Raw genomic sequence first — 23,451 nt, forward strand, 5'->3', positions numbered from 1 at the left:
GACCTCACTGCTTTGATGGAGCTGTTGTGCAGTGGCGCTTGGGAAGGGTGTGCTGCTGTTTTCACTCCGTGCCTGAGAGGTCAGTGACGACCTTCTGGCTCACCACTTGGTCCCAGAAGACAGGACTAAAATGCTTGGAGTTTGGATTGCAAAGGTCCTGATCTGTCCTAGAGGATCAAGACAGGCTTCTCTACACCCTCCATACACCCCCATCCACCCAACCTCCCCCCAGCTCCTTTTGCACTAGGGAACAGGTGATTAAACCGATTAAGGCATGGTCACACACAGCACTGTTTTGGTTAAGCCAGATGGGAAAAAGTCAAAGTGCTGACATAGGGTGCAAGGATACAACTCCTTCAGCAGGAAGTCAGGTCCCACCAGCCAGCATAAGACATGCAGACAACTTTGTTCATAAGAAAAAAACTGCTGCAGAGCTCATGTGCCAAGTCTTGGGCAGATTTAGACATCTCCCCAATAGATTCAGCCACCAGAACCGAACAGCTGCTTGTACCCCAAACCCCTTTCTCATTTTTGGTGCTTAAGTTCCGCATCTGGGCATAGCAAGAGGTTTCTTCTGTCTCAACCTAGCTGGTAGCAAGATCCACCACCTTCCCAGCTAAAGCACCAGCAAGGTGGGAGACCTGGCTTCCAGGTATGGCTGAGCTCCACATGGGTTCAGATCCATGGCTGCAACACTTGTGGGATGTTCCCATGAATGAAATGGGATGGGACCGCTGCACAGCCCATGCCACAAAATTCATATAGCTATAAATAAAAGTAAAAAGGCCCCTAAGCAAACACGGCTGAAAGCACTTTATTTTCAAATAGTCGTTCTGACAATCTGGAAGGGAAACTCCAGTTTCATTAAGTTCAAATACCCCATTATCGCCTCAGTTTACCTTGTGTGAGAACACTTTAGTCCCTTTATAGAAGCCACCACACTGGGAGATTAAATGAAATCAGGTTCTACCACATGCCTTTGAATGTCCTAGCAGGTATGGACACAACATCCTTCGTGTGTCTCCATGTCCCAGCAAACAGGGAAATCTTTTATAAAACGCAGATCTCTAAAAGAAGGGATTTTAAAAAAGCCTCTCTCTATATAGAGACACAGCCACCGTTAATCTCCAACACTCTCCTCTTGCAGCTGCTGCACCTACTGCTGACTATACAGCACAAACCCACCTTTTCAGGAGAGGTGTGTAAGCAGAGAACAATACAGAGTTGAGCACCAAAGCAGACGCACGTTCTCTGTTGCAGATATGCTCCTCCCTCAAAAAAATGATGCCTAGAAGGCAGGCTCCAAGATGGAATGCCTGTGCCAGAGCCAAACCAGAAGTTAGAGAGTATCACAGCAACACAACACACTTTATTCTTTAAAGAAATGAACCCAAGCACTTTATTCTATAAAGAAATTAATCCAACCACTTCCCAACCCTGTCCTTTCCCCCAGCTGTGCTGGACAACTATTTGCAAGGCTGTGCTGCAACCCGTTCCCCAACACTGCTTGAGCTGAGTCACAGCCTATGAGCCCAAAGTGAGCCCCACAGAGACACAGATACAAAGGAAGAAAGAGCCAAGGTGGCGCATGGAGAATCTTATGGCAGCTTTTCTTCTGATGAGACAGGACTGGGTAACTACCTGATAGCTGGGTCCGTGGTGGAATCTCAGACAAAGGGACTGTGTTGCTGGCTTGGCTTGGCCCCTCTTTTCCACAGAAGGCTCCTTGCCTGTCGCAGCCCTTTCAGTGGGGATTTATCAAGTGCTATAACGCTTTGGCCAGTCTGGACGCTTGGGAAGGGCAAGAAGTAAATCAAGCAGCTCATGGTGGCTCTCAAGGCTGGAAAAAAATCACTCCCTCCTGGGGCTGGTGCTAATAAAAGCCAATGGATGCAAAAGGTTTAGCGAGGGTTTATTGCTCTGCCATGGCAGGGGCTGGGAAGGCAGCAGGATTCACCCCCAACCACCTGGACTGGCCTCTCGTCCCTTCCCCACATGGTCCCTCCTGGCCCGCAGGCCGGGACGCGCGTCACATGTTGGCTCTCTCCCGCTGCAGCCGAGAATTGTAGGCTCGGGAAACCGTGTTCCAGGAATCCATGTACCGGTCCATGCACATGGCGATGCACTTCTGAGGGACACAAAGCCTCAGTGGCTGCCCCGAGCCGGGGGCCGCGGGTCCCCGGTCCTCCCGCCCGCCCTCACCTGCTCCGAGTTGTCCAGGGAGCCGCCGGGCTTCCCGATGCACTTCCGAAAGCACTTGTCCGTCATGCGCTGCGGAGAGAGCCCGTGAGCGGCACCGCGGCCCGGCGGCTCCGGCCGCGAGGGGAGCGGGACGGGGACGGGGAGCGGGACGGGGACGGAGCCAGCCCCGCCCGCCGCCCTTCCTGACCTGCAAGAGCTCCTGCGCGTTGGCCACGGCGATCTGCACCTTCACCTGCTCCATGATGAGCCCCGGGTCCAGCTTCCCCCCGCCGCCGCCCCCGGAGCCGAAGTCGGAGCCGAAGCCGCTCTCCATGCCCTCACCCCCCGCGCTGCCGGCGAAATGGCGGCGCCCGGACTGCGGTTCCCGGCGAGCCCCGCGCCGGGCGGGGCCGAGCCGAGCGCTCCGGCAGCGCCTCAGCGGGGCCGCTCCGCGACGGCCCAGGCAGCGTGACCTCCAGCGCGGCTGTCCCCGCCGGCCCCGGCCCCCGCACCGTGTCCGCCAGCGCGGCTGTCCCCGCCGGCCCCCGGACCGTGTTCACCAGCGCGGCTGTCCCCGCCGATCGCGGCCCCCGGACCGTGACCGCCAACGCGGCTGTCACCGCCGGCCGCGGCCCCCCGAGGCGGGAGCGGGCCGGGCCCGGGGCAGACACAGCGTTCGAGTGCCGGGGTTCAGCGCAGCCCCGCGGAGGAGCAAGGGGAATGCTCGCCTTCTCACTTCAGGATCAAGCCCGTTAAATTGAAAAACGCCTTCAGTGCAGGGGTGGCGAGAAGGGGGTGGGTACCCGCTCCAGCTCCTGCTGTTCTTCCTGCTGCACTTATTGCTGCTGATCAGAGGACAGCACTTTCCACCAGCACTGCGTCCTGATAAGGAAAGCGCTCGTTTGCTTCTGGAATACCCCCCGCGATCCCCGCCGGGACACACACAGCCGATCAGCCTTAGGAGCGGGGACAGCTCTTTGTGTCCTCTCTCTTTCCACACAGGAAGGGGCCCTGGGCTGAATCATCTCAAACAGGCCACTTGGCCTCAAGGTTGGTTAAAAGAAAGAGGGAAACCAATAAAATGCAAAACATTTATTCGAGTGTGTTGTACAAAAAGTTTCCAGTCATAAAATGTATATTACAAATCATTGAAAAAGACAAGACATTTGGCATGCATATTCTAAAAAGAAAAAAAAAAACACACTTTGAAATGATAAAGTCTAGATCATTATGTAGTTTAATTTTAAAGTTCCTAGTGAACAGTTTAATAATTTTGTCTTCTGTGTTTCAGTTCACAACCTATTTCACCATTCCTTATTTTAAAAATCTGAACCTTCCAAAAATTTATCTGCAGCAGCTGACTGGAGGCGGTCACTGCACTGAGCAGTGCCCTCAAGCCAAATCAAAATTGTGCCCCCAAAATTTTAAAAATTAAAAAACAAAAATCACAATTCAAGTCACAAGGCATCAGTGCTATGAAAATAAAAGTTCAACTGTATTTTGTGCCCAAATGGAAATCATTTTGGCTTAAACTTAAAATAGATTATTGCTTGTACTTTTAGTGTAATGATCTGGGTATCTGAATACACAGTAACATCTGCCTTACCAACACAGACTCATCACTTCAGTAAAATCTGGAAGTTCAATAAACCACATTTTATTTTCCTGAACTCCAAGTCAAATCACTGCTTATGCTATTCTGAATGGAGGCTTTCAATATCGACCATCCTTTTCATTCTAGACCTTAGCATTTCAAGAAAGGCATTATGTTTACAAATAATAATTGCATGTAAATATGGTCTTGTATAAAAAAACCAAACACCTTTAAATAATTTTAAACTGGTTTAAAGCTAAGCATATTGAAGGACAAATCAAAATTCTGTTTCCCAGGCCATTTTAAATGAGAAAACAATTTCTCCAATATCATGTCCTGACATTCAGCTAAAACAGTGCTTTGAAAAATGCAATCACTATCTCACCTTCCGCTCACTGGTTCATAACAAGGCTTTGCTTCCTGCTCACACAGGGTTTGGACCCAACAGTGTCAATAAAATCCAGGATCAAATATGGATATGCCTTTGTTTAGAGATAAGACTTTCAAAAGAAGATACAGAAAGAAGAGACAGAATGGTTTAACAGTGAAAATGGGAGAGAAGTGGCTACAAGAGATCTAGAACATAGAGCATGCATGTTTTCCTGCACCATCAAAACCCTTCTGATGTGAAGAAAAGTAAGATTCTCCAGTGTCCTGGGGTATAGAGAGGATGTTTACATGTCTCTTCTAACCTCTGTTCAGGTTGCAGTTAGAGGGCTTTTATACAGTATGAGCATTAAAAACAAGAAAAAAGGGTGTATAAAACCCATTAAGATCCCTGAACTGAATGTGAGGTGTCCCGTTGCTCGCGGACAGACACCACATGCAGTGATCTCCTTTCACAGTACACTCTGCTTCCCACCACAGCACAACTCCCACACTGCTGCCAGCTGCACACACGCTCGGCTGGCCTTTACATCACAGGCACGGGAAGCAGATGTTTATTTTCTTCATGAGGCTTTTGGTTCCTGCTACAAACAGACTATGCAGCCAACTCCCATCTAATGGCAACACAGAGCTGAAGACAAGTGAGCAGCGAGTCAGTGCAAACGATGTCAGAGCCAAGGAACAAGGGAAACACAAAAACTAGAGCTGTGGGGCAACAAAGGAATCCCAGGAGATACAGATGTGCAGCAATAAGGGAATCCCAGCCGTTCTGCTCCCTGGAGTAAGTCACTGCAACCCAACAGTTAAAGGAACAAATGTGGAAGCAAGGGAGAAAAAAGAGGCATCAAATGCCAGGGGCTCACTCCACAGGACACCACATTCCTGACAGGTCTGCAGATGGATGGACTTGTTCTAAAAAGCATTTTCATGTGGTATGAGCTTAGGAGGGGAAGGATGCATTTTTCATATTTTATATCATATTCTGTTATGATCTACACATGGGGAAAAACTTTTTCTATTTCATCCAGAATAAAGTTATTTTTCTGGAATAAGAACATCCATATGGGTAGTTATACTCAAGTAACTACTCTGATAAAAGCTATACTAGTTCATTTCCCTCTTCAGAGACACCTTAAAATCATTTTTCTCCAGACAAGTAGAATCTATTTCTCCTTCAAGCTCTACACCAGGTATCAGCACTGGAGTAGAACTACTGACCCATTCTCCAGTTTCTTCAAGAGTGGTTCATATACAGGATCAAAGAGAAAAAGAGGGCAAGGGAACACTGGATTTGAACAAAAACCTTCAAATATCCTGAAAATGGGACAAAAATCCTTGAAAGACAGGGAAAAAAAAGAAACAATGCTTTTTGTTTTGTTAAAGCCACAAAACTGCCTCCCAGTCTGGTGCACCAGCTTTACTGGGACAGCGCCATTAGACTGAAGCTCAGCATCAAAAACAGGAGGACAGGATTGTGGCTGGAGAAGGTGCACAAACACAAAGTACATGGAATACAGTAGTTCTTCTTTGTCTTGTAATCTACAGTCAGGAGTTAATTATCATATTTTTAGTAGCCTATTATAAAGCACTGTGGTAACAGAATCATCCACATTCGGACTGGTTTCCCACAGTGTCCATCACTGGTTTGTATGACCTGCAAATACCTAAACATGGTCCTGAAGAATCAAATGAACTGTTTCCAAAGTTTAAGGGCACAGTTCCAAATCCAAGGACAAATTCTGCAGACTGTTAAGAAGGGCACAGTGCTCATCACAAGAGATCTGCAAGCACCAGTTCTTAAGGCTACAAGAAGACACTCCCCATACAGTAGCTGTTAAGAAAACTATGGCTCAGGTAGCAAGAGGTTTTTCCTCATTCAAGCTGCCTTTCCGAGGCCATTCTTTACAGGAAACAAACAAAAATCACAGAAAAAATGCAAATGAACTACACGCTCATTGCTTTAGTATTTAAGATCACAGAACAATCTTAAAGAATAAGCAGTCCAAAAACTGGCCCATGTAAAAAAAATAAATACAGATCTTCAGGGAAAAAGCAAAAAGCCCTCAAACACTATGTCAGTATATTATAGAAGCTGTGGATCAGAAAGGGAAATGCTGTCCAGTGGTTGGAAGGTGTGCTGCAAAAATACATTGATTGCATTCATTTGCATAACAACAAATTTAGAAAAGATAATTATAACAGTATGTCTGAGAAACATAATTTCACTAGATACATCTTACAGAGAGATAGACATGATTTACTACATATTTGATCTTCTACTCAAGCAGAGTGGGAAAATTACATTAGAAAGATGGCCAAGTACATCAATGGAGTTATCCCACAGCCCAAACAGCCAAATCTTCATCAGGTTTTTTTGTAATGGATCTTCTGATAATGGATTAAAAACATAATTCTAAATGTCTATTAAGTTTAACTTCAGCAATTCAGTCATCCCATTTAATTAGAGAAAAGTAGCATCTTTGATTGATTTTAAATGGCAAAATAAATGCTGAAGCTTAAAGCCCCTTTTGTTCCCACCCTGCTTGCATGACAAAGCCATCAGTCAGAGCCACTAAACTGACTTTCTAGGTTATATCTGTCAGTCACAATACTGTTCAGAGAACATAATGTCCAAAAGCCACCGAAAACATCCAAACCTTGTCACTTGTCTGATGAGTCTAAACTATTTGAATGACAAGATAAGACTTCAAGAGTGCAGGTAAAAACACGATTCTATACTGGAACCAAATGGTATCCAAATTTTGTATCCATACTAATAACTAGTTAAAAAAAACATTCACTCGTACAGTAGCCAGTGCATTCTTTGGAGCAGTCAAATATTTTTCCTTGTGCTCAAAGATGCACCACTGTATGAACATGAACCCTCACGGGAGTCAGACTTCTCTCCAGAGAAATGCAGCAGCAGAAACCTTAAGCTAAAAGGACACTGTCAGACACAAAATGCATCCCATTGCAATAAAAATCACCTGCTACCCATACAAAGCATTTTTTATAAAAAACATTATTCTCCCTTCACTCCTTGTTGGACTTTGCCTCGAGCACTTGAACACTGCACAGGAATGCTTCCGTCCTGAATGGCGGCACTGCCTCTGGAACTGTGTAAAAGTCACTCAACTATTTCTGCAGTATTTTGCAAATATTGCTCCTTAGGATACCTGACAATGCCCCTTTGAACATAAGAGAAGTATGAACAAGCTGCATCTAGCTCTGATTAAAAAAAGTCGACATTTACATGGGATAACCTTTAAAATCCCCAGTATTTATCATTGCCAAAAGTATAAATTTGTTTAACTTCTAAGATCTTAATCGATCTGTTTAAAGCTGAATATGTCAGAAGACCATCACAACTTGTGTCCATGACTTAACAAGGTCTCACTTGAGACAATGGCAAAATCCCCTGAAAATCAAACAGTTCAGACTCTGGGTTTGACACTCCCAGCTTAGGATGGTGTGTATATTCAGGAAGCAGAACCTACCATTTCCCCTCTTCTGGAAAGATGACACAGAGCTCAGGTGGTGACAGACTCAGATGGTTTTACCAGTGGGCTGTCAAACCTGGGAGTAGGACGTGATGGCACAGTCCTGAGTCCTAAATGCCTAAAATGCAGGTTCCCTGTGTCACTGCCATTGTGTAACACCACTCTGAATGAACCTGGGGTCTCATTTTCCTAAGTTGGGCATTGCTGAGGATACCAGGCAAGATATTACCATTGCTGCAATTGTGGAGGAAACACTCTGTGAATCTCTCCCAGGGCCCTGCAAATGAACCCACTTCATAGAACTTCTTGTCTGGGGAGGTTATCCTGCTTATTATGTAATTATAGTTTTACCATACACTCAAGGAGTCTCATCTCATTTTAGCTAAAAAAATCTCCTTTCTGCTTTAGGTTTCTACATAAGACTTTAAACTCTGTGTGGGGAAAAATATTGTATTCCAATATAGTGTTTCAACAAAGAGGGAAAAATAAAGAAATCTGTTAAAAATTCTGGCAGTTTTGTTCAGAAAAGGTTTTTTTTAAATTTTTTTATAAAAATGTACCAAGGAGTAAACTTCAAAGAAATCAGATGATGCATATAAAAATAGTTTTCAGTGGCTCCGGAGGGAAAAAATAGCAAAAATAAAAGGAAATAAATGAAGGGAAAAAAGCGCAAATAATAGTTTCTTTCTTCTTTTTTCACATCACTGAGCATCCTCTAGAGGTTGTTCTGGGGTCCCCCTAAAATAAGACAGACACAGTTGAATTTAATTCTCATCAGCTGTTCATACTGTAACTGTAAACCCTGGTTATCATCTCTGTTGTCAAAAGCATTTTTCTGGTAGTATGATTATCTTAAGGGAACATCACAACTGTGGAGAAAGCAGAGCACACGCCCTCGAGTGCTGCCAGCACTGACACACTGCTCCTACCAGGGGTTCACTGGTTACTCTGTGCTTCCAACAGTGATACAGATGACAAGTAAAAATTGTGATGTCATTTGCTTTAGACCAACGAGTTCCTCCCTTTATTTCAGATGCTGATCCATTTGGGAGAGATCTGTGTTGCAAAGCTGCTTCTTTGGGTAAGAAAAAGTTTCTGTTTCAGTTGCTTTGTACTACATTGTTTAATCTCCTGAGGACCAAAAAGCTTTCAGAATTCACCTTCATAGAATGGGTTATTTGTGAAAAGAGCTACTAATAGCCATCGATCAGGGGAACAAATCGCTTGAGTTTCAAATAAATTTAAAGTATTTTCTGCTATCACCTGTATGAAGCATCGTTCTCCTTCTCACTCTGCCAGCTGCTGGTTGGTTATTTCACAAGTGTTATCAAAACATACAGGTGGTATTACTAAGAAAAAACAAGTTTATTTCAGATGTAAAAGGTATATTGTATCATAAAATAAACCAGTAAGCAGAAGCTTGCAGAACAGAGGCACCCTCCTTTCCTGGTTTTCAGTGCTTATCTGGTTATATTCTGCTTGCAGCAAAAATGCCCCAGCTCTGCTTTACAGAGCAGCAGATACTGAACAGGAAGAACACTGTCTGATAATGCTGTAAATGTGTGATCTGAAGCACTCTGCCACAGGTACCCTGAGCTGTACCAGGATGGATCCCAGCAGCAATTCCCACAGCCCCGCTCACGCTGTGCTCTCTCTGTGCCTGCAGCAGTGCTGCAGGATTCCAAGCAACCACTGGGAATGTGGACCAGAATGCTCAGTGTTGACCAAAGTTGAAGGGACTCCCTAAATCTTATACCTGATTGATCCAAGCAGTGAGGCACAAGTTAAACATCTGGTCTGCATCTGATTACCTGTTGGTTGAAAAGGTCCTCCTCTCCATACTCTGCTTCATCCTCTTCCTCTTCATTCTCTCGCACGACTACTGATTTAGTAACGCTTCTCACAGCAACTTCCTACACAAAATGACACAGGAGTAGTCTTGATCTATACCTTATGCTTTTGCTGTACCATCAATATATCACCCCTATTAAATATCGAGGGTTTAAAGCAACCTGACCTAGATTTAACGTAGCTATGGAAGCAAATACTGGTAATATCCTGCAAACCACATCATTGCTATTTGTGTGCATTAAAAGGGGTGGTAATGTAATTTAGCTACAGGAGTTCTGTTTTGTTACCCTGGGATTTGAGAGGAAGCAGACATGTTTCAATTTTATGCAAGGTCACAGCAGACATAGGTAGGAGCTGTCTGAGACACAGTGTAATGTGAGAAACTAAACTTTTTCATTTTGATTACACAGCATTAAGAATATTCCTGATTTCTACTAAATATTCAATCTTGGTTGTATATGTTGGTTATCAGCATGATCTTCCAAGCCAGTCACTAAAAAGAATTGTAAAACCCCAGAAAGCTTCCTTTATTACTAAATTATTTTTCTTCTTAGTAGTAAGAAATTCTTCTATCTGCTTGCACCCTGGAAATCAGAGATGCAAATCTCTAGTTGTGGAAAAAGTTGTCCTTCACATACACTTCTTAGCAGGGACACTAAAGGTAACCACAGTGAGAACAGACATGGATTTGAAATTTTTTCAGATACTCCTTTGACCACTCTGTTTGAATACTGAGACAGTTAGCTTTCTATTTGTACACATGATCCCCCCTCCTACCTCCCAGTGTGCACAAAGGGCTTCCAGAGAACTGCCAGCAAGAAAGGCAGCGCAAGAACAGGTAAAATGCATCCTGTTTCCCTTTCCTGTTGCTGGAATAACAGCACACTTATGAGCAACAGCCAAAGCACTATTCTCCCTTGCAAAAGTCATCTGCGGGGATGGTTTTGAAACATTAACTTTCAGTGGGTAGATGTAGGAAAATGCAGAATATACAGGAACCTCTGCCAAATGAGAACTCGTGATACGCTTCCAACATGGAAATGACAGCTATCTTCCTACATTAATATTTACACTGCACCTCAGAATATCATAGGCACTATATAATGGAACTTTGAATTGCCAGCAGTGTTTCTTTTCTTTGTCTCTTCTGAAAGTACATACTCAAATTCCAAACAAATTCTCTACTAGCAGCGTGTTTTTATAAAACAGAAATGTCTATGGGCATAATCATGATGATGATCAGAGTTTTCAAAAACATTCCAGAAATGTCAGAGATATGTACAGATACTTAATTATTTCAGAATTATAAACTCTTTTATGTCAGAAGATAATAGGGGAGATCTTGAAATCAGGATTGTGCCATGTCACCCCACCCTCCAATGGAAGAGTGTGGGAAGTACCCGAGCCCTCTGACACAGCCTACCTCTCCTTCCGAGTTGACGAGGTAAGTGCGGATATTCCCTCCAGTGCCCCAGCTGCCTTGATTCTTCCACACGAGAACAGAGGGGGGGCTGTGAGACACACCTGCATCTGCACCCCAAATCTAGGTAGAAAGACATTCTGTAAGTCACTGTTCAGGCGATACAGTTCCCTCTAATTCTCCTATTTCTCTCTACATACCAGGCTTTTTTCTGAATTCCAATGGCTGTTTTTTTTACCCTACTTTTAACCATACTATTACTTGTAGTCTTAAACTTAACTACAGTCCACTAGATTGAATGAATGCTCTGAAATGTTCCCATTTCTTTGGGAAGTTGAGCAGGATTAGTGTTCCAAACTGGGGCAAAGGTGTTTGACAACAAATAGTCCTTGAACCGTTCCCCAAAATACCTTTTTCTTCAGTTTTCTCTGTGCCCCAGAAGTGGTCTTAAATACTGAATTTCTATATTAGCACTTCAGTATTTATGTTCTGCATTTTTGTAACTGAAATCCTGTTCTTCTAAAGTCAGATCCATGAAACCAAAAGTCATACACCAAATCATGCTGTACCAAACTTCAAGGTTTACAACTGTTGCCATAGCATCAACAAAAGAATATGTTGTTGACATACTGTAAGTACAACTTACTGTAACGGTCTGCCCAGCTCTGAGGACATACTTAGGAGTAAATTTGTAAGCAATTTCTTCTCCATCTCCAATTTGTCTTTTCAGCCTCCAGTTACCCAAAGACTGATCCTAAAGGAGAGAGTCAGAAGGTTATTTAGAGAGAACAAAACAGAGCATACAGGTATATGAGCTTTCTTTAGGTCTTTGTTATTAAATTAATGTGAATATAAATTGATTTGCATGGTTGTTAGACATCTGTATTATACCTTGAAAGTATTTTCCTATATCCAGTAAGAGTCTAAACTGTAAGTCCCTTAAGGTCATTCAGCATTTTAAAGGGTATTCATTTCACACCACAACATTCTGCTAGACAGCAGGCTGTTTCCATGAGCAATATTCCAGCACACATTTACAATTTGGAACACAAACTGTGTTCTCTTCCTGCAGCAAAAATTACACTCCTGTTAACCCACCATAACATTCAACTCTTCAGTGCTCCTGTTAATTCCTGCAGGATTCTGCACCTTGAGATGCCGCTCCTACTCTCCATGTGGCTGCACCTGCTTGTGCTGCAAAGGGCTATGCAGCGTCTCGGTTTGGCTCCTCCTTGTTCTCTCATCTGACACTCACCTTCTCAGAGTTGTTTTTCAGCTGAACGTATTTGCCCTCCAGGTCTATCTCTTCTATGCTGATACTTCCTGTGGCTGAAGCTTGCTGGGACATTTGGAAGCTACTGCTGCTACTGCTGCCACTGATGCTCCCAGTGCCAATGCCGCTTGTCCCGCTGCCGGACAGCTCCTCTGCTTCCACACGTTTTCTCTTCCCTCGGGAAGAGCGAACAAGGGAAGTGCTGCTGCTGCTGCTGCTGGAGGTAGCCCGAGAGACTGTGACACGGGAGGAGGGACTTGGAGAGAGCTTCAACCTTAAAGCAATCAAAAAAGCATTTGAATTAACTTGCCCAGGGAACAACAGACAAAGCTACAATATCATCAGTAACCAGACTGTAACGTGCTGCTGACAGCAGCCTCGCTGCTCTGTGTCAACAGGACTGCATACGTGAGGAGGAAGGGGCTAACCATCCCTGAGGAATACTCTGGCAGTTTGATACACGACATGGAAAGCAGTGCTATAAAGAGAGCAACACAGGTCACTTAACCCTCCCTTCCAGTACAGCTACTACTAAACACACTATTCGCAGGCCACATGATTTAAAACCAGGAAAATCCAGAACTACAAGCACTTAAATAAAAAGAGATGAAAACCAAGCACAGAATAATATATTCAACTGTACTCCAAGACAACTATAAAACCCAAAATAAAATAAAGATGGTGTTCAGCTGAGAACAAGCATTCCATGTAAGTGTTCCGTACAACACATTGTGGTGTGAAGCCAATATAACTTCAGTGAAAGAAGATCTGGGCATTCCTGCTCAAACTGTAAAAAAATAAGCATAAGAAATGAAAATAACACCTGCTAGTCCTTAGAAAAGAAACTGGAATCTGTACGTACCTTTCCTCTTCTCCTTCCAGGAGTTTTCGGTAAGCACTGATCTCCATGTCCAGTGCTAATTTAACATCAAGCAGCTCCTGGTACTCCGTAAGCTGAAGCTGCATCTGGTCCCTCATGTCTGTCATTTCCCTCTCCTTTGCATCCAGCATCTTCCTAAACTTCTCCCGCTCAGCAGCCATCATCTCCTCCAGCTCCCGGATGCGATCCTCTGCTGCGCTGGCCTAGGCAGAGCACCAGGGAAAGCCCCGTTGGCAGCCATGCAGTTCCACTCAAACAGTTCAAACTCATCTCCCTCCCAAATAAACATAACCAAAAACTTCTCTATGTAAAATTCAAAACATGCGAAGGGCTAGAAATGTTAATATATCCACACAAAACAGTGCTCTGCGTTCAAGATGTCAGCAAATGTAGTTCCTTTACCTGTTTCTGGAGGCCAGAGAGTTGGTAGCTGAGAGCTTCTATCCTCATGCGAGCCTCCTTCAGCTCCTCTCGCGCTGCACCAGCAGCTTTGTCATTTTGGTCAGAGGACAATTTGGCATTCTCCAGCTGGAAGGTAAGTTTTATATATACAGGTCACTTGCATTGAGTTAGATACCCTGCAATATCCTTTTGGTAAAAAATAGCAACTATTAAATCTTAAAAAATTTTAAATGGACATCTGGTGAGTTTAGGATAAGAACTGCATAACATCAAGGAAATGCAGGAAAGGACCAGAAAAATCTATTTTAGACCTATTCCTATAGTATTTGCTTATGCTGTTTAAAAAATAGTCTGTTAGCCCTTCCATTATACAAGCAGCCTTAGTGTTTCTAAAAAAGTGACCACATGCTCTGCCTGTTTGTCCTAAGACCGATCACACTGGGCAACAGCAAACGCTGCCTACCAAGTCCACGTACTGGTCCAACAGTTCCCTGGATGCCCAAGGGCTAACTCAGTAAAACATTCCACAGGTATTATGTCTCCTCTGGCCATTTGCAACTCAGGGACTTCCTAAGCCAGAGACAATATTTTGCTGCTTACTGTCTCTCTCAGTGGATTTTTCAGGTAAGAATTGGTCTCTGCTTTTTGAATTTACGGGGCAAGGAGTGTAGCTCTGTATTAATAAAGAACAATCCTCTTTGAATGTCCAAAAACAATGTCCCTGCTTCTACTGAAAAAACCCCCAAACAAATCACTCCTCATTCATCTTCCCCATGCTATTTACCCTTTTACAGACATTCACTGTATCTTTCCCTTCTCTCAAGGCATCTCTTTTCCAGGTGAAGTTTTATTTTAAAAACGTTCCTCATGCATGACCTCTTTCATACTCTTAATTGTCTTTGTCAGTCTGCTCTGTATTACTCTGTAGTACCTTTTCAAGAAGCAATAAAACTACCCACAGCACTCTAGATGACCTTCTGCCATAGGCAAAACAATGTTTATTGGTTTATTCTCTTTACTTTTTCTCTTTGATATTTGCCAACATCCAATTTGTTTTCTTAAACTCACCTAGTGAACAAGCTTCATTTCTAGTGGCTAATTTTAACCAAATTAGAGAGCAACAATGGAGCTCAAAGCTGGTACAAGATAGGTTTCATCAAAGCAGACAGTAAGAAAAAGCATCCTTTGCATGCCTTGCAGCTGAACTTCAACAATTCTGCCACACACCATGGAATCCACCCAAAAACTAAACTAACCCAATGCTAAGAACTGTTACAGGCAGATGTTTTTTAGTCACACAGCACAAAGCTTTATAAAATCAATCTTCACTGGCTGTGCTGTTCACTAAGTTCTAAGCAGCACACAGAGCCTTCTTCAGGCTATGGGTTTTGAAGGAACTTCAAGTACACACTCCATTACTTCTTGAAAACTTTAAAATCAAAATATTTGAATTCTAACAACCACCCACTACCTTATAGTCATGCTGGCATAGTGCCAAATCCTCATATACAGAATTTCTATTACTTATTATCAAAGATCACAATGATCTTTCTTACAGGCTCTCTTTAAGTGTTCAAAGGTTGCAAAAGGTTTGCCCAAAGCTTTCTCTGCTCCAGGCTGACCACCCCAGCTCTCCCAGCTCTCTCCAGAGCAGAGGGGCTCCGGCCCTCTGATCACTTTTGTGACCTCCTCTGGACTTGCTCCAGCAGCTCCACATCTGTTCTGTGCAAGAAGTGAGCGTGACTCACTCAGTAGCAAAACTTAATCTGCTTTGACATCATCTTCCTCCCCAGCTCAGGTCTCTAACAGGGACACATCTTTGTCTAGTAATCCCCAGAATGAAGTTCACAGCCAAGCTCCTTTCCCTTAACATTTCAACTTCATTTATAACAACCATCTTGTACGTGGGGAAAAAAAGCAACTTAATTTATTCATCCTTCCCTGTTCAAATCTTGTCATCTTTTCATTCTCCAAGTCTGTATATTGACTGGCTATAACCTCTGGCTACAACCTCCCTGAAAATGCACCTGCACTCAAGCCCCAGAGGAGGCCCTGGAACACTGGGACAAAGCTTCCTTAAATTATAATTACTGGTCTCCTTAAGAACAGCAGGGTTGGTTTGATTTCCCAGACTGGGATTCCAGTCTGACAGCAGTGGTTACCTTAGCCTGATAGGTCTGCTCCAGCTCCATCTTATACAGTTTGACTTGTTCATCGTGCTGATTTCGCAGATCCTCCAGAGCCTGAGTCATTTTGGATTCATACTCCTGCTGGCGGCTCGTGTCCACCTCGATCAGACGATGTTCATGGCGTTTTCTTGTTTCCCGGATTTCCTGCGCATGCAACAAAGAAAGAGGGACCAATTCCCACAGTAAGGTAAACAATGCAAGCAATTAAACTCAGACAACAATCAACTATTTCAGTACTAACTACTTAGTGTAGAGGAGCTGCAGTACGACAGGCCTTTAAGCCTGGGAACTGCTGCACTGAGCACTAACAGATGCAAGTTACTGTTCCCGTTTGGCAGGATAGAATTCTTTCAAGTGATCCGACCTAAAACCAGCTTCAAAAATAGTCATAGACAGTTTAAGTAAGGAGCTGTTTTATGCTACAAAAATCAAAATGGGGGGAAGAAAGGAAAACATTAATTTTTACATAGCAAAGATACTCCGTGTGCTGCACTACAAACCTTTCCTTCTCAATATACATCCCAACAGTACAATAGCCGTCTACAAGGAATCAGATGAAAATTAATACCTTTTGTGACCATTACATACATTAAAAAAATCACTATAGAGAAAAACTGCATCTTTTTCTAGATACTTGATGATCCTTCCTCGTTAGATTTTGATTACAGCATTAATAAAGCAGCAACCCAAGCAATCCTGAAGACATAAATATAATTTTTTATGGTCAGAGTTTGTAGTAAGAAATTTTCATTTTTAGAGAAGTATGAGTTTCCTGTGCCTAAGAACACTGGTCCCAAACTAGTAAGGTAAGGCTTACTCATGCACTTATTCATGCTGAGCCATGCAGAGACCTGGCCAAGTCTGAATGTGTGGTATGAGAAAAACAATTTCTTCCTTCAGGGCAGGACAACCAACCAGGGAGTAGTTCTGAGTCCTGGGAGAAGGCCTGAAGTCAGCAGCAGGGGCCATGAGGAAGAATAGCAAGTAAAGCAAGGCTCAATTTTGCATGCCTACACCAAAGTCAGAGCAGGATAACACAAATTCAGAGCAGCTTTACTCGTTGTTTTGCAGAAATGCTCTACATCTAAAACTAGATCCACAGAAACGTGCCCTTTTACTGACAGTAACATGCCCTGAATGATATGGAGGAAGCTTTCCCTTCTGTGGGGAGTTTTTACACCAACAAAACTAACAAGCAGCAGTCTCTCAGTAAGTGTAGGCAATGACAGTTCAGAGGCCTCAGGAATGTCATGGGGGACTACAAAGGATCAGGTGAAGGGCTGAGCTGATCCAGCAGTTCAACACCACTAGAATGAGCAGGCCTCACTTGCCACACTCCCAATCATGATGTTCTAATTCTAATGGAGATTTGGATCCTTCACTGAAGCAAATCCATTCATTAACCTAAAGAAAAATCATTTCTTTTTTGCTTTGTGTTGAATTGGTCCATGCAAGGATCAGAAAGCTCCAGTGATGGCTAAAGGAACACCCACCCTTGAGCAGAGTAAGCTTTAAGATTAACTTCTGCTGTCTCATTTAGCTTCACCTTCAGTCAGTAGCAACACATCCTCCTCAAGAAGTAAAGTTATTTTAAGGTTCTACAAACAGACAGAAGTCTGTCACTGCAGTCACATGCATCAATCCAACCACTTCAGGGCATGAAAGTGAGGAAACGCTCAGCACAACTCAAGGTGATCTCCCTGGCTGGTTTCTTTGCCCTGGCCCAGCTCCTGTCTCCTGTCCTTAGCCACACAGCCCTGGCCCATCCCTTAAACCAAGCTGGGTACTCATTTGGGTCCTGTGGTAAAGCGAAACTCAGCCACTTAGCTGTCAAAAATTAAATTCAACTAAAAAAACTAAGTATCTTACTTAGATAATCAGGCTGAAGTGATTTGGTGCATGGTGGGCCAAACAGCACACCTGTCACAGGTGAGATGAAGGGCAGAAGCACGTGGCAGCTCTCACTGAATGAGTTTGCAGAACCACCCAGGATGGAGCAAACTGATGTAACACTTCACATCTGGTACAGAGAGAAGGTCATGCTTCCCCTTCCCAATTTCCACTTTTACAAAAATTCTGGTCCTCACTAGAACCACTCACTAAAAGGGAAAAAAACTATCTCTGCAGAAAGCAGGGCAGTTGCATACTATTCTTGTCAATAAAACCAGGTTATAGTCAAGTGCAAGTAAGGAGCAGTGCCAGGCAAGCAGGTTCAGAGAGAGGGAACAAGACTTTCCCACAGCAGTCAGCTGCTCCATTAGTTTCCCTGCCCATGAAACAATACTCTCATGCCAACTCCACCACTGATTTACCATGTAAAAAGGTGCAAAACCTTTAACTATTTTACTACTCAACCATTTAAAGGAAGAATAATACTAATTTTCCCTACCTGAACTAGTTAGTAGTTACTTACAGTCAGTTTGATTAAAAGTTACCTAAACTTTGGACTATAGCAAGATTACTAGGTTGATAATACCTCTTCAAACACATTTTTTCTGAAATCCAAATCCTCTTGCAAGCTCTGGCACCGATTTTCCAGGTCCACACGCATAAGTGTCTCTTTCTCCAACTGCTTCTTAGCCACAGCGTGACTGTCTTCAGCCTAGTCGGGATTTTAAAGATAAAGACTTTATTCTGTCTGGATTCCTATTTTCCATCCATAAACCCTTTATGGTCTTCATCTGATGTCTTTGGGTCAATTATTCATAATAACAAATCTAATGTCAAGCCACTGATTTAAAAAAAAAACAACCAACAAACCACCACCAACAAAAGAAACAAAACCAACCAACCCACCCCAAAATACACCACCAACAAAAAAAGAACATGTGTGTGCTAATGGATATTTAAACCAAGCTTTCACCTTTGCATACCAGCTATTTAAAATGTAGGATTATTTCAATACACTGCAATACTGGAGCTGAGGATTATTAATTCCTCAAGCACAATGTGTTGCACCTTCTCTTCCTTGCTAGCATAGTCCCACTAGGGACTCCAGCACAAGTGTAAAATTATTCAGGACCTTACAAAGGACAACATTTAGTAACCTGATATCCCATGAATATAAAAACATCAGAAATGTTTAAACAAACAAACAAACAAAAAAAAAAAACAACAAAAAAAAAACAACAAAAAAACCAACAAAAAAAAAGCTTTTGATGAGTAAAACGTCCAAAATACTATGTTGTTTTGGTTGTTTTAGAGAGATTTCTTAGTTTTGCATCCAAGAGGGGCAGGCAAAGGTTCAGCAGGTGGATCAATGATGTTCACACTACAAACTAACGGGAAAGAAAGGGAATCTCACACTACACAGCCTGCCTCGTGCTAAAGCAAGGAAGCTTCCCTGTCATACCTTGGTAAGCTGGGCACGTAGATCAGCCACCTCTGCTTCCAGACTGCGTTTCTCGTTCAGGACAGTATTGAGTTCTGCTTCACTTCTATGGAACAGAACTTCCAGATCCTTGATGCGACCCTGAGCCACAGACAGATCTGCGTCCTTCTTCTTGTAGCTGGAAAAACAAAAGTTCATTACACTTATATATGGCTGCACACCCATCCTGAGCACGTCCTGGTCACAACCACAGGTATTTTGGTATCAGACACTTTTTATCAGGCCCTACACAGCTCCTGCAGTGACCTGCAAATGCTGCTCATCAGTGACCTGAACGCCCCTGGAATGCACGGCCGGTACCGTGTGCTGTAAATTCACGGCACGGTAAAGAACATGCTGTGGAGCCCCTGGTGGTCTAGTGGTAAAGGCGCCGCGCTATCACCGCCGAGACCCGGGTTCGATTCCCGGTCAGGGCCACTCCCGGGCAGGTGGAGCTCGTTAGCCCTTAAAGGCAACCCACCTACGTCCTAAGGACCTCGCTGCCACCATCCAAGCTCGCCTGGCCCCGGCAGATGAACCTTAGGATTAAAGGGTGGGCTCAGTTCCGCGCACACTGTGTCTCACCTAAAAAATCCAATGCGCAGGCTGGAAGGTGTAAAGACCTTCCCCGGATCTTCACTCGTGAAGACTGGCCATTATTAAAGAACATGCCGTGGACAGACAAGGGAAAACAAGAAAGCACCTCTGGCAGCTAAGAGATGACAATGCACACATGGTGTAAACAGTGTTTTTTCCTCTTGCAGCTGCACAGCACACTGAACTGCTGAAATCTTTTACTTCAGAGTGCAGCCCATGAAGAAGAGCACATGCAATCCCCGAAGAGGCCTGAGCATCCCCGGGGTTTCCTATTTGATGTGGCCAAGCCTATTCCTCATGACATGTTCCCACACAAAGTACAAAGCAATTCGCTATGGAAACATGGTCACCTTTCAGCAATAAAACAGTATTTCTTCAGCAATATTCATAACAGGTAAAGCATCTCCAACTGTTTGAAACATGACTATTTGAGCTGAAATCATCAAGGTCATCTTCCTTCTGCCCACCAAGTATTTATCAATCTTTTCCTCTAACATACTGCCTTTCTGCAGCTTGTCTAGGTGTGTGTCATTATGTTACTTAAAAAACTGTTTTATTATGTGCAGTAATCCCTCCTTGCTGCAGCTTTAGCTCACTGTTCTAGTCTCGCACCACTCAAGATGCAGGGAACAGCTTTTTTTATTTTTTAATAAAAATCCCCCGTGATGGGGCATTGGTGTGCCCTACAGACAGTATTTCTTTACATGGTTCAACATGATATGCATCTTTTTCCAAGTCAACACCCTTATTTTGTGATGCACTCCAGATACAAGGTTCATGTCTTCTCCCTGCATTCCTTGGTGTTGATCTTGGAATTTGTTTTCATTTAACTGTTACTGATTTTTCTTAATCATTGGTCCAATCTGTCGCTGTGAATTCTGTTCTGCAACATATGTGCAGTGTCTTCAGATTCAGCAGCTTGCAGGAGACACACAGACAAAACATGACTTCCCAGAAGAGAGTTATTTAGCAGCAATGTCACAGGCCACTGAGTCACACATGTTGTGTAGTAAAACAAGCCCCTGTGCTGTGTCAGTCAGTCAGACCTAGGAGCCTTCTGCCTGTGCAGGACCCAATTAAAAGAAAAAAATAATAAAAGAGTACTCTCCTCACCTCTTATTGAACTCCTCAAGTTCTGCTCTCAGTTTTCCTATTTCAATCTGTAATCTAGCTCTCTCTTTGGCAGTTTCATCCAGAACTCTTCGGGCATCAGCCAGTTCAGACTCATAGAGACTCTTGATTCCACTCACCTAAGGGAAAAAAGTATACAGGTATGAGAACATCCCAAAGACTATCAGAGAGCTGAAACATAGAACCAGGTTTCACACAAGTTTCTTTGAAAAAAAGGGTGTATGATATTGATTTCTGCTGTTTAAGCACATTCTATACTGAACATTTTCAATTAATGGGTAGATTAGATTTAGTTTTTATTAACAGTACAACATAACAAAACATACTATATTTGAAGTGTGCAAGTCTTCCCAAGAGATAAACTGAAGCAGATCAGTGCACCCTACAATCTTAGCTTAAATTATTCACCCTCATTTCTAATACTGCTGTTTTGGGAGATTTTTTTTTTAATAAATGCTTTAAGACACTTTCTAGAATACAAGCCCAAGGGTCCAGTTTGACTCTGCTGCTCTTGCACTATAAAACTAAAAGGAATCTGAAACCAGATGAACTCTAGAAATGTGAACTGTTCAGAAATGAGCTTGCACTCTGCTTCTCTACCTCAGAGGATAAGGACCTACAGACCTCTCCCCATCCCAGTCCAATATATCACATAATCAATTAGCTATTCAGAATGCATGAGGCACCTCAAAGTCTTCTACATCTTAGGATTTTTTAGAATGCAAGATTATTTGAAAGATATATGGGGTAGCTAAAATGTTCAGGCCACACAAGATTGCTGCTATTGCTTCTGTTAACGGGACCAGAACAATCATCACAGGATCAAAGAATATGCTCAGTTGGAAGGGACCCATCAAGATCATCCAGTCCAACTCCTGGCCCTGCACAGGAGACCACCAATTCCATCACATCCTTGAGAGCATTGTCCAAATGCTTCTTGAACTCAGACAGCCTTGGGGCTGTGACCACTTCTCTGGGGAGCCTGTTCAGTGCCCAACCACCCTCTGGGTGAAGAACCTTCTCCTGACAGCCAACCTAAACATCCTCCAACTCAGCTCCAGCCATTCCCTCGGGTCCTGTCACTGGTGATGAGAATGAAGAGATCGGTGCTGCTGCTCCACTGCCCCTTGTGAGGATGTTGAAGACCCCAGGGAGGTCTCCCCTGAGTCTCCTCTTCTCCAGGCTGAACAAACCCACTCTGCTCTTCACTGGTGCAGCCTCACCTTGAGTACTGTGTACAGTTTTGGACACCACAATATAAAAAAACCCAAAAAACTATTACTAATATAAATTCAAGAACACAGAGTGAGAAAAGCCAAACCAAGAATGCACAAATTTTAGGAAGAGAAATTTCATAACAAAGATAAAATTTAAAAACAAGAAAGCAAAATGTTTAATTCCTAGAAGTACTATTTCAACATCAGAGTGGCATCAACAACAGACACAACCATCTGGTCTTCAGAAAGACTGATTAAAAGCAGTCAGGATATAATTAAGTTCCTGCTAGACTATACTTCTAATAAAACTTCTGAAATTAACTAAAATGCGACAGTATGAGGGCTGAGAAGCCTTAGTTTAAAAGCATACCACACACTAGAAACAACTTATCCGTGCAACAATCTATCCATGCCATCTTGTTTCTTTTCTTTTAAGAATTAATTCTTTCGAGCTTTATTCCATCTAAGTTTTGGTTTGGTGGGGTTGTTTTTTCTCCACAGTCACCAGCCAGAGGCTACCTCTGCATTACCACTTACAGAACTTGGCAAGTTCTATGAGAAGCATACCATGACTGTGCTAAACTCTTTCATGCAGAACTTTACAGTGAAAACAGCAATTGAAAATTGGACATTATAAGCTGTAAAGCCTTTCCTTAAGGATGATCCGTGAGTGAAAATACAGTCTTTGCAAACTGCAGTACAAAACACAATTGCCCAAAGGTGAAGCACTGGTTCTGCACCTACATCTCTCCTTCTCAAATGCCAGCCCTTCGTTAGACCCTTCAGTTCCTCATTGTGCTCAAACCCTGCCCCAGGAGACCTGACAGGAACTTGGGGTTGTATTGCTGTAGGTTCAGAGACACACACTAAATCACAGTGCAGGACACAAGGACAAATCCCTTCCCAGTTCTCCAGGACATAAACTGGAATTGCATGTCAAGGTACAAAGGAAGGCAGCCTTTTCCCCGAGGTTTTCACTGGCACAAAGAGGTGTGGCTGGTGTGATACCTACAAGAGGCCTTAAGCAATTTATGCTTTTGAGGCATTACAGAAAATGCAGAGCTGAAAAACACCAAACACCACTATTCTGAACAAAGGAGAAACACTTCATGTAATTCCTGTGTGGCAACAATATAGCTTGATGGATCTTAAAAATCATGATGAAAGTTGCTCCCAAACCTGTTATTAAAAAGAGAACCAGAGTCTGTGGTGCTTTAATTAGAAAGGACCGACTCATTCATGGCACAACTCATAGCTCCTGGTAGGAGCTTCTTAGAATGTATTTTTCTTCTGCAGCACATTAACCTCTTCTCTGCCCTTCTTCCAGCAACACACATGAGAAAGAAACACACAGGTCCCATTCACAGTCAAAAGGCCACTTCCACTAGATTTTCAAGCTAATACACTGAGCAGACAGAAATGACTGAGACTTAAGGACACACTGGAGCTTCCAGCAAAA

General features: G+C 43.2%; 2 protein-coding genes across 4 annotated transcripts in view; both read right to left on the reverse strand.

Moving 5' to 3' along the window:
* Positions 1 to 794: 794 nt before the first annotated feature.
* Positions 795 to 2,542, reverse strand: TIMM13 (translocase of inner mitochondrial membrane 13). 3 transcript variants are annotated; one of them, XR_007631238.1, is made up of 4 exons: positions 2,390 to 2,542; positions 2,203 to 2,271; positions 1,968 to 2,128; positions 795 to 1,873 (listed from the first exon to the last, which is right to left on the reverse strand). XR_007631238.1 is itself a non-coding variant. In XM_050334492.1 (3 exons), exons 1-3 carry the CDS (start codon positions 2,513 to 2,515, stop codon positions 2,030 to 2,032), a joined length of 291 nt encoding a protein of 96 aa, XP_050190449.1. In that variant the 5' UTR covers positions 2,516 to 2,542; the 3' UTR covers positions 795 to 2,029. The 3 variants fall into 3 exon arrangements, 2 of the variants coding, with proteins under 2 accessions (XP_050190449.1, XP_050190447.1); XM_050334492.1 differs by having other exon boundaries at positions 795 to 2,125; XM_050334490.1 differs by having other exon boundaries at positions 795 to 2,128.
* Positions 2,543 to 3,258: 716 nt separating this feature from the next.
* LMNB2 (lamin B2) overlaps positions 3,259 to 23,451 on the reverse strand; it is a 29,872-nt gene continuing 9,679 nt past the window's right edge. Inside the window, exons 2-12 of the mRNA XM_050334478.1 lie at positions 20,758 to 20,894; positions 19,030 to 19,186; positions 18,154 to 18,279; positions 15,651 to 15,821; positions 13,489 to 13,614; positions 13,069 to 13,289; positions 12,189 to 12,480; positions 11,580 to 11,687; positions 10,937 to 11,056; positions 9,474 to 9,575; positions 3,259 to 8,400 (exon numbers count right to left, since the gene is read on the reverse strand). Of these exons, the coding sequence (XP_050190435.1) occupies positions 8,359 to 8,400; positions 9,474 to 9,575; positions 10,937 to 11,056; positions 11,580 to 11,687; positions 12,189 to 12,480; positions 13,069 to 13,289; positions 13,489 to 13,614; positions 15,651 to 15,821; positions 18,154 to 18,279; positions 19,030 to 19,186; positions 20,758 to 20,894 (1,602 nt within the window). The 3' untranslated portion in view covers positions 3,259 to 8,358. The remainder of the gene's footprint in view (positions 8,401 to 9,473; positions 9,576 to 10,936; positions 11,057 to 11,579; positions 11,688 to 12,188; positions 12,481 to 13,068; positions 13,290 to 13,488; positions 13,615 to 15,650; positions 15,822 to 18,153; positions 18,280 to 19,029; positions 19,187 to 20,757; positions 20,895 to 23,451) is intronic.

Source organism: Myiozetetes cayanensis, unplaced genomic scaffold (genome assembly GCF_022539395.1).
Source record: "Myiozetetes cayanensis isolate MyiCay16 unplaced genomic scaffold, myiCay2020 scf54, whole genome shotgun sequence".
NCBI lineage: Eukaryota > Metazoa > Chordata > Aves > Passeriformes > Tyrannidae > Myiozetetes > Myiozetetes cayanensis.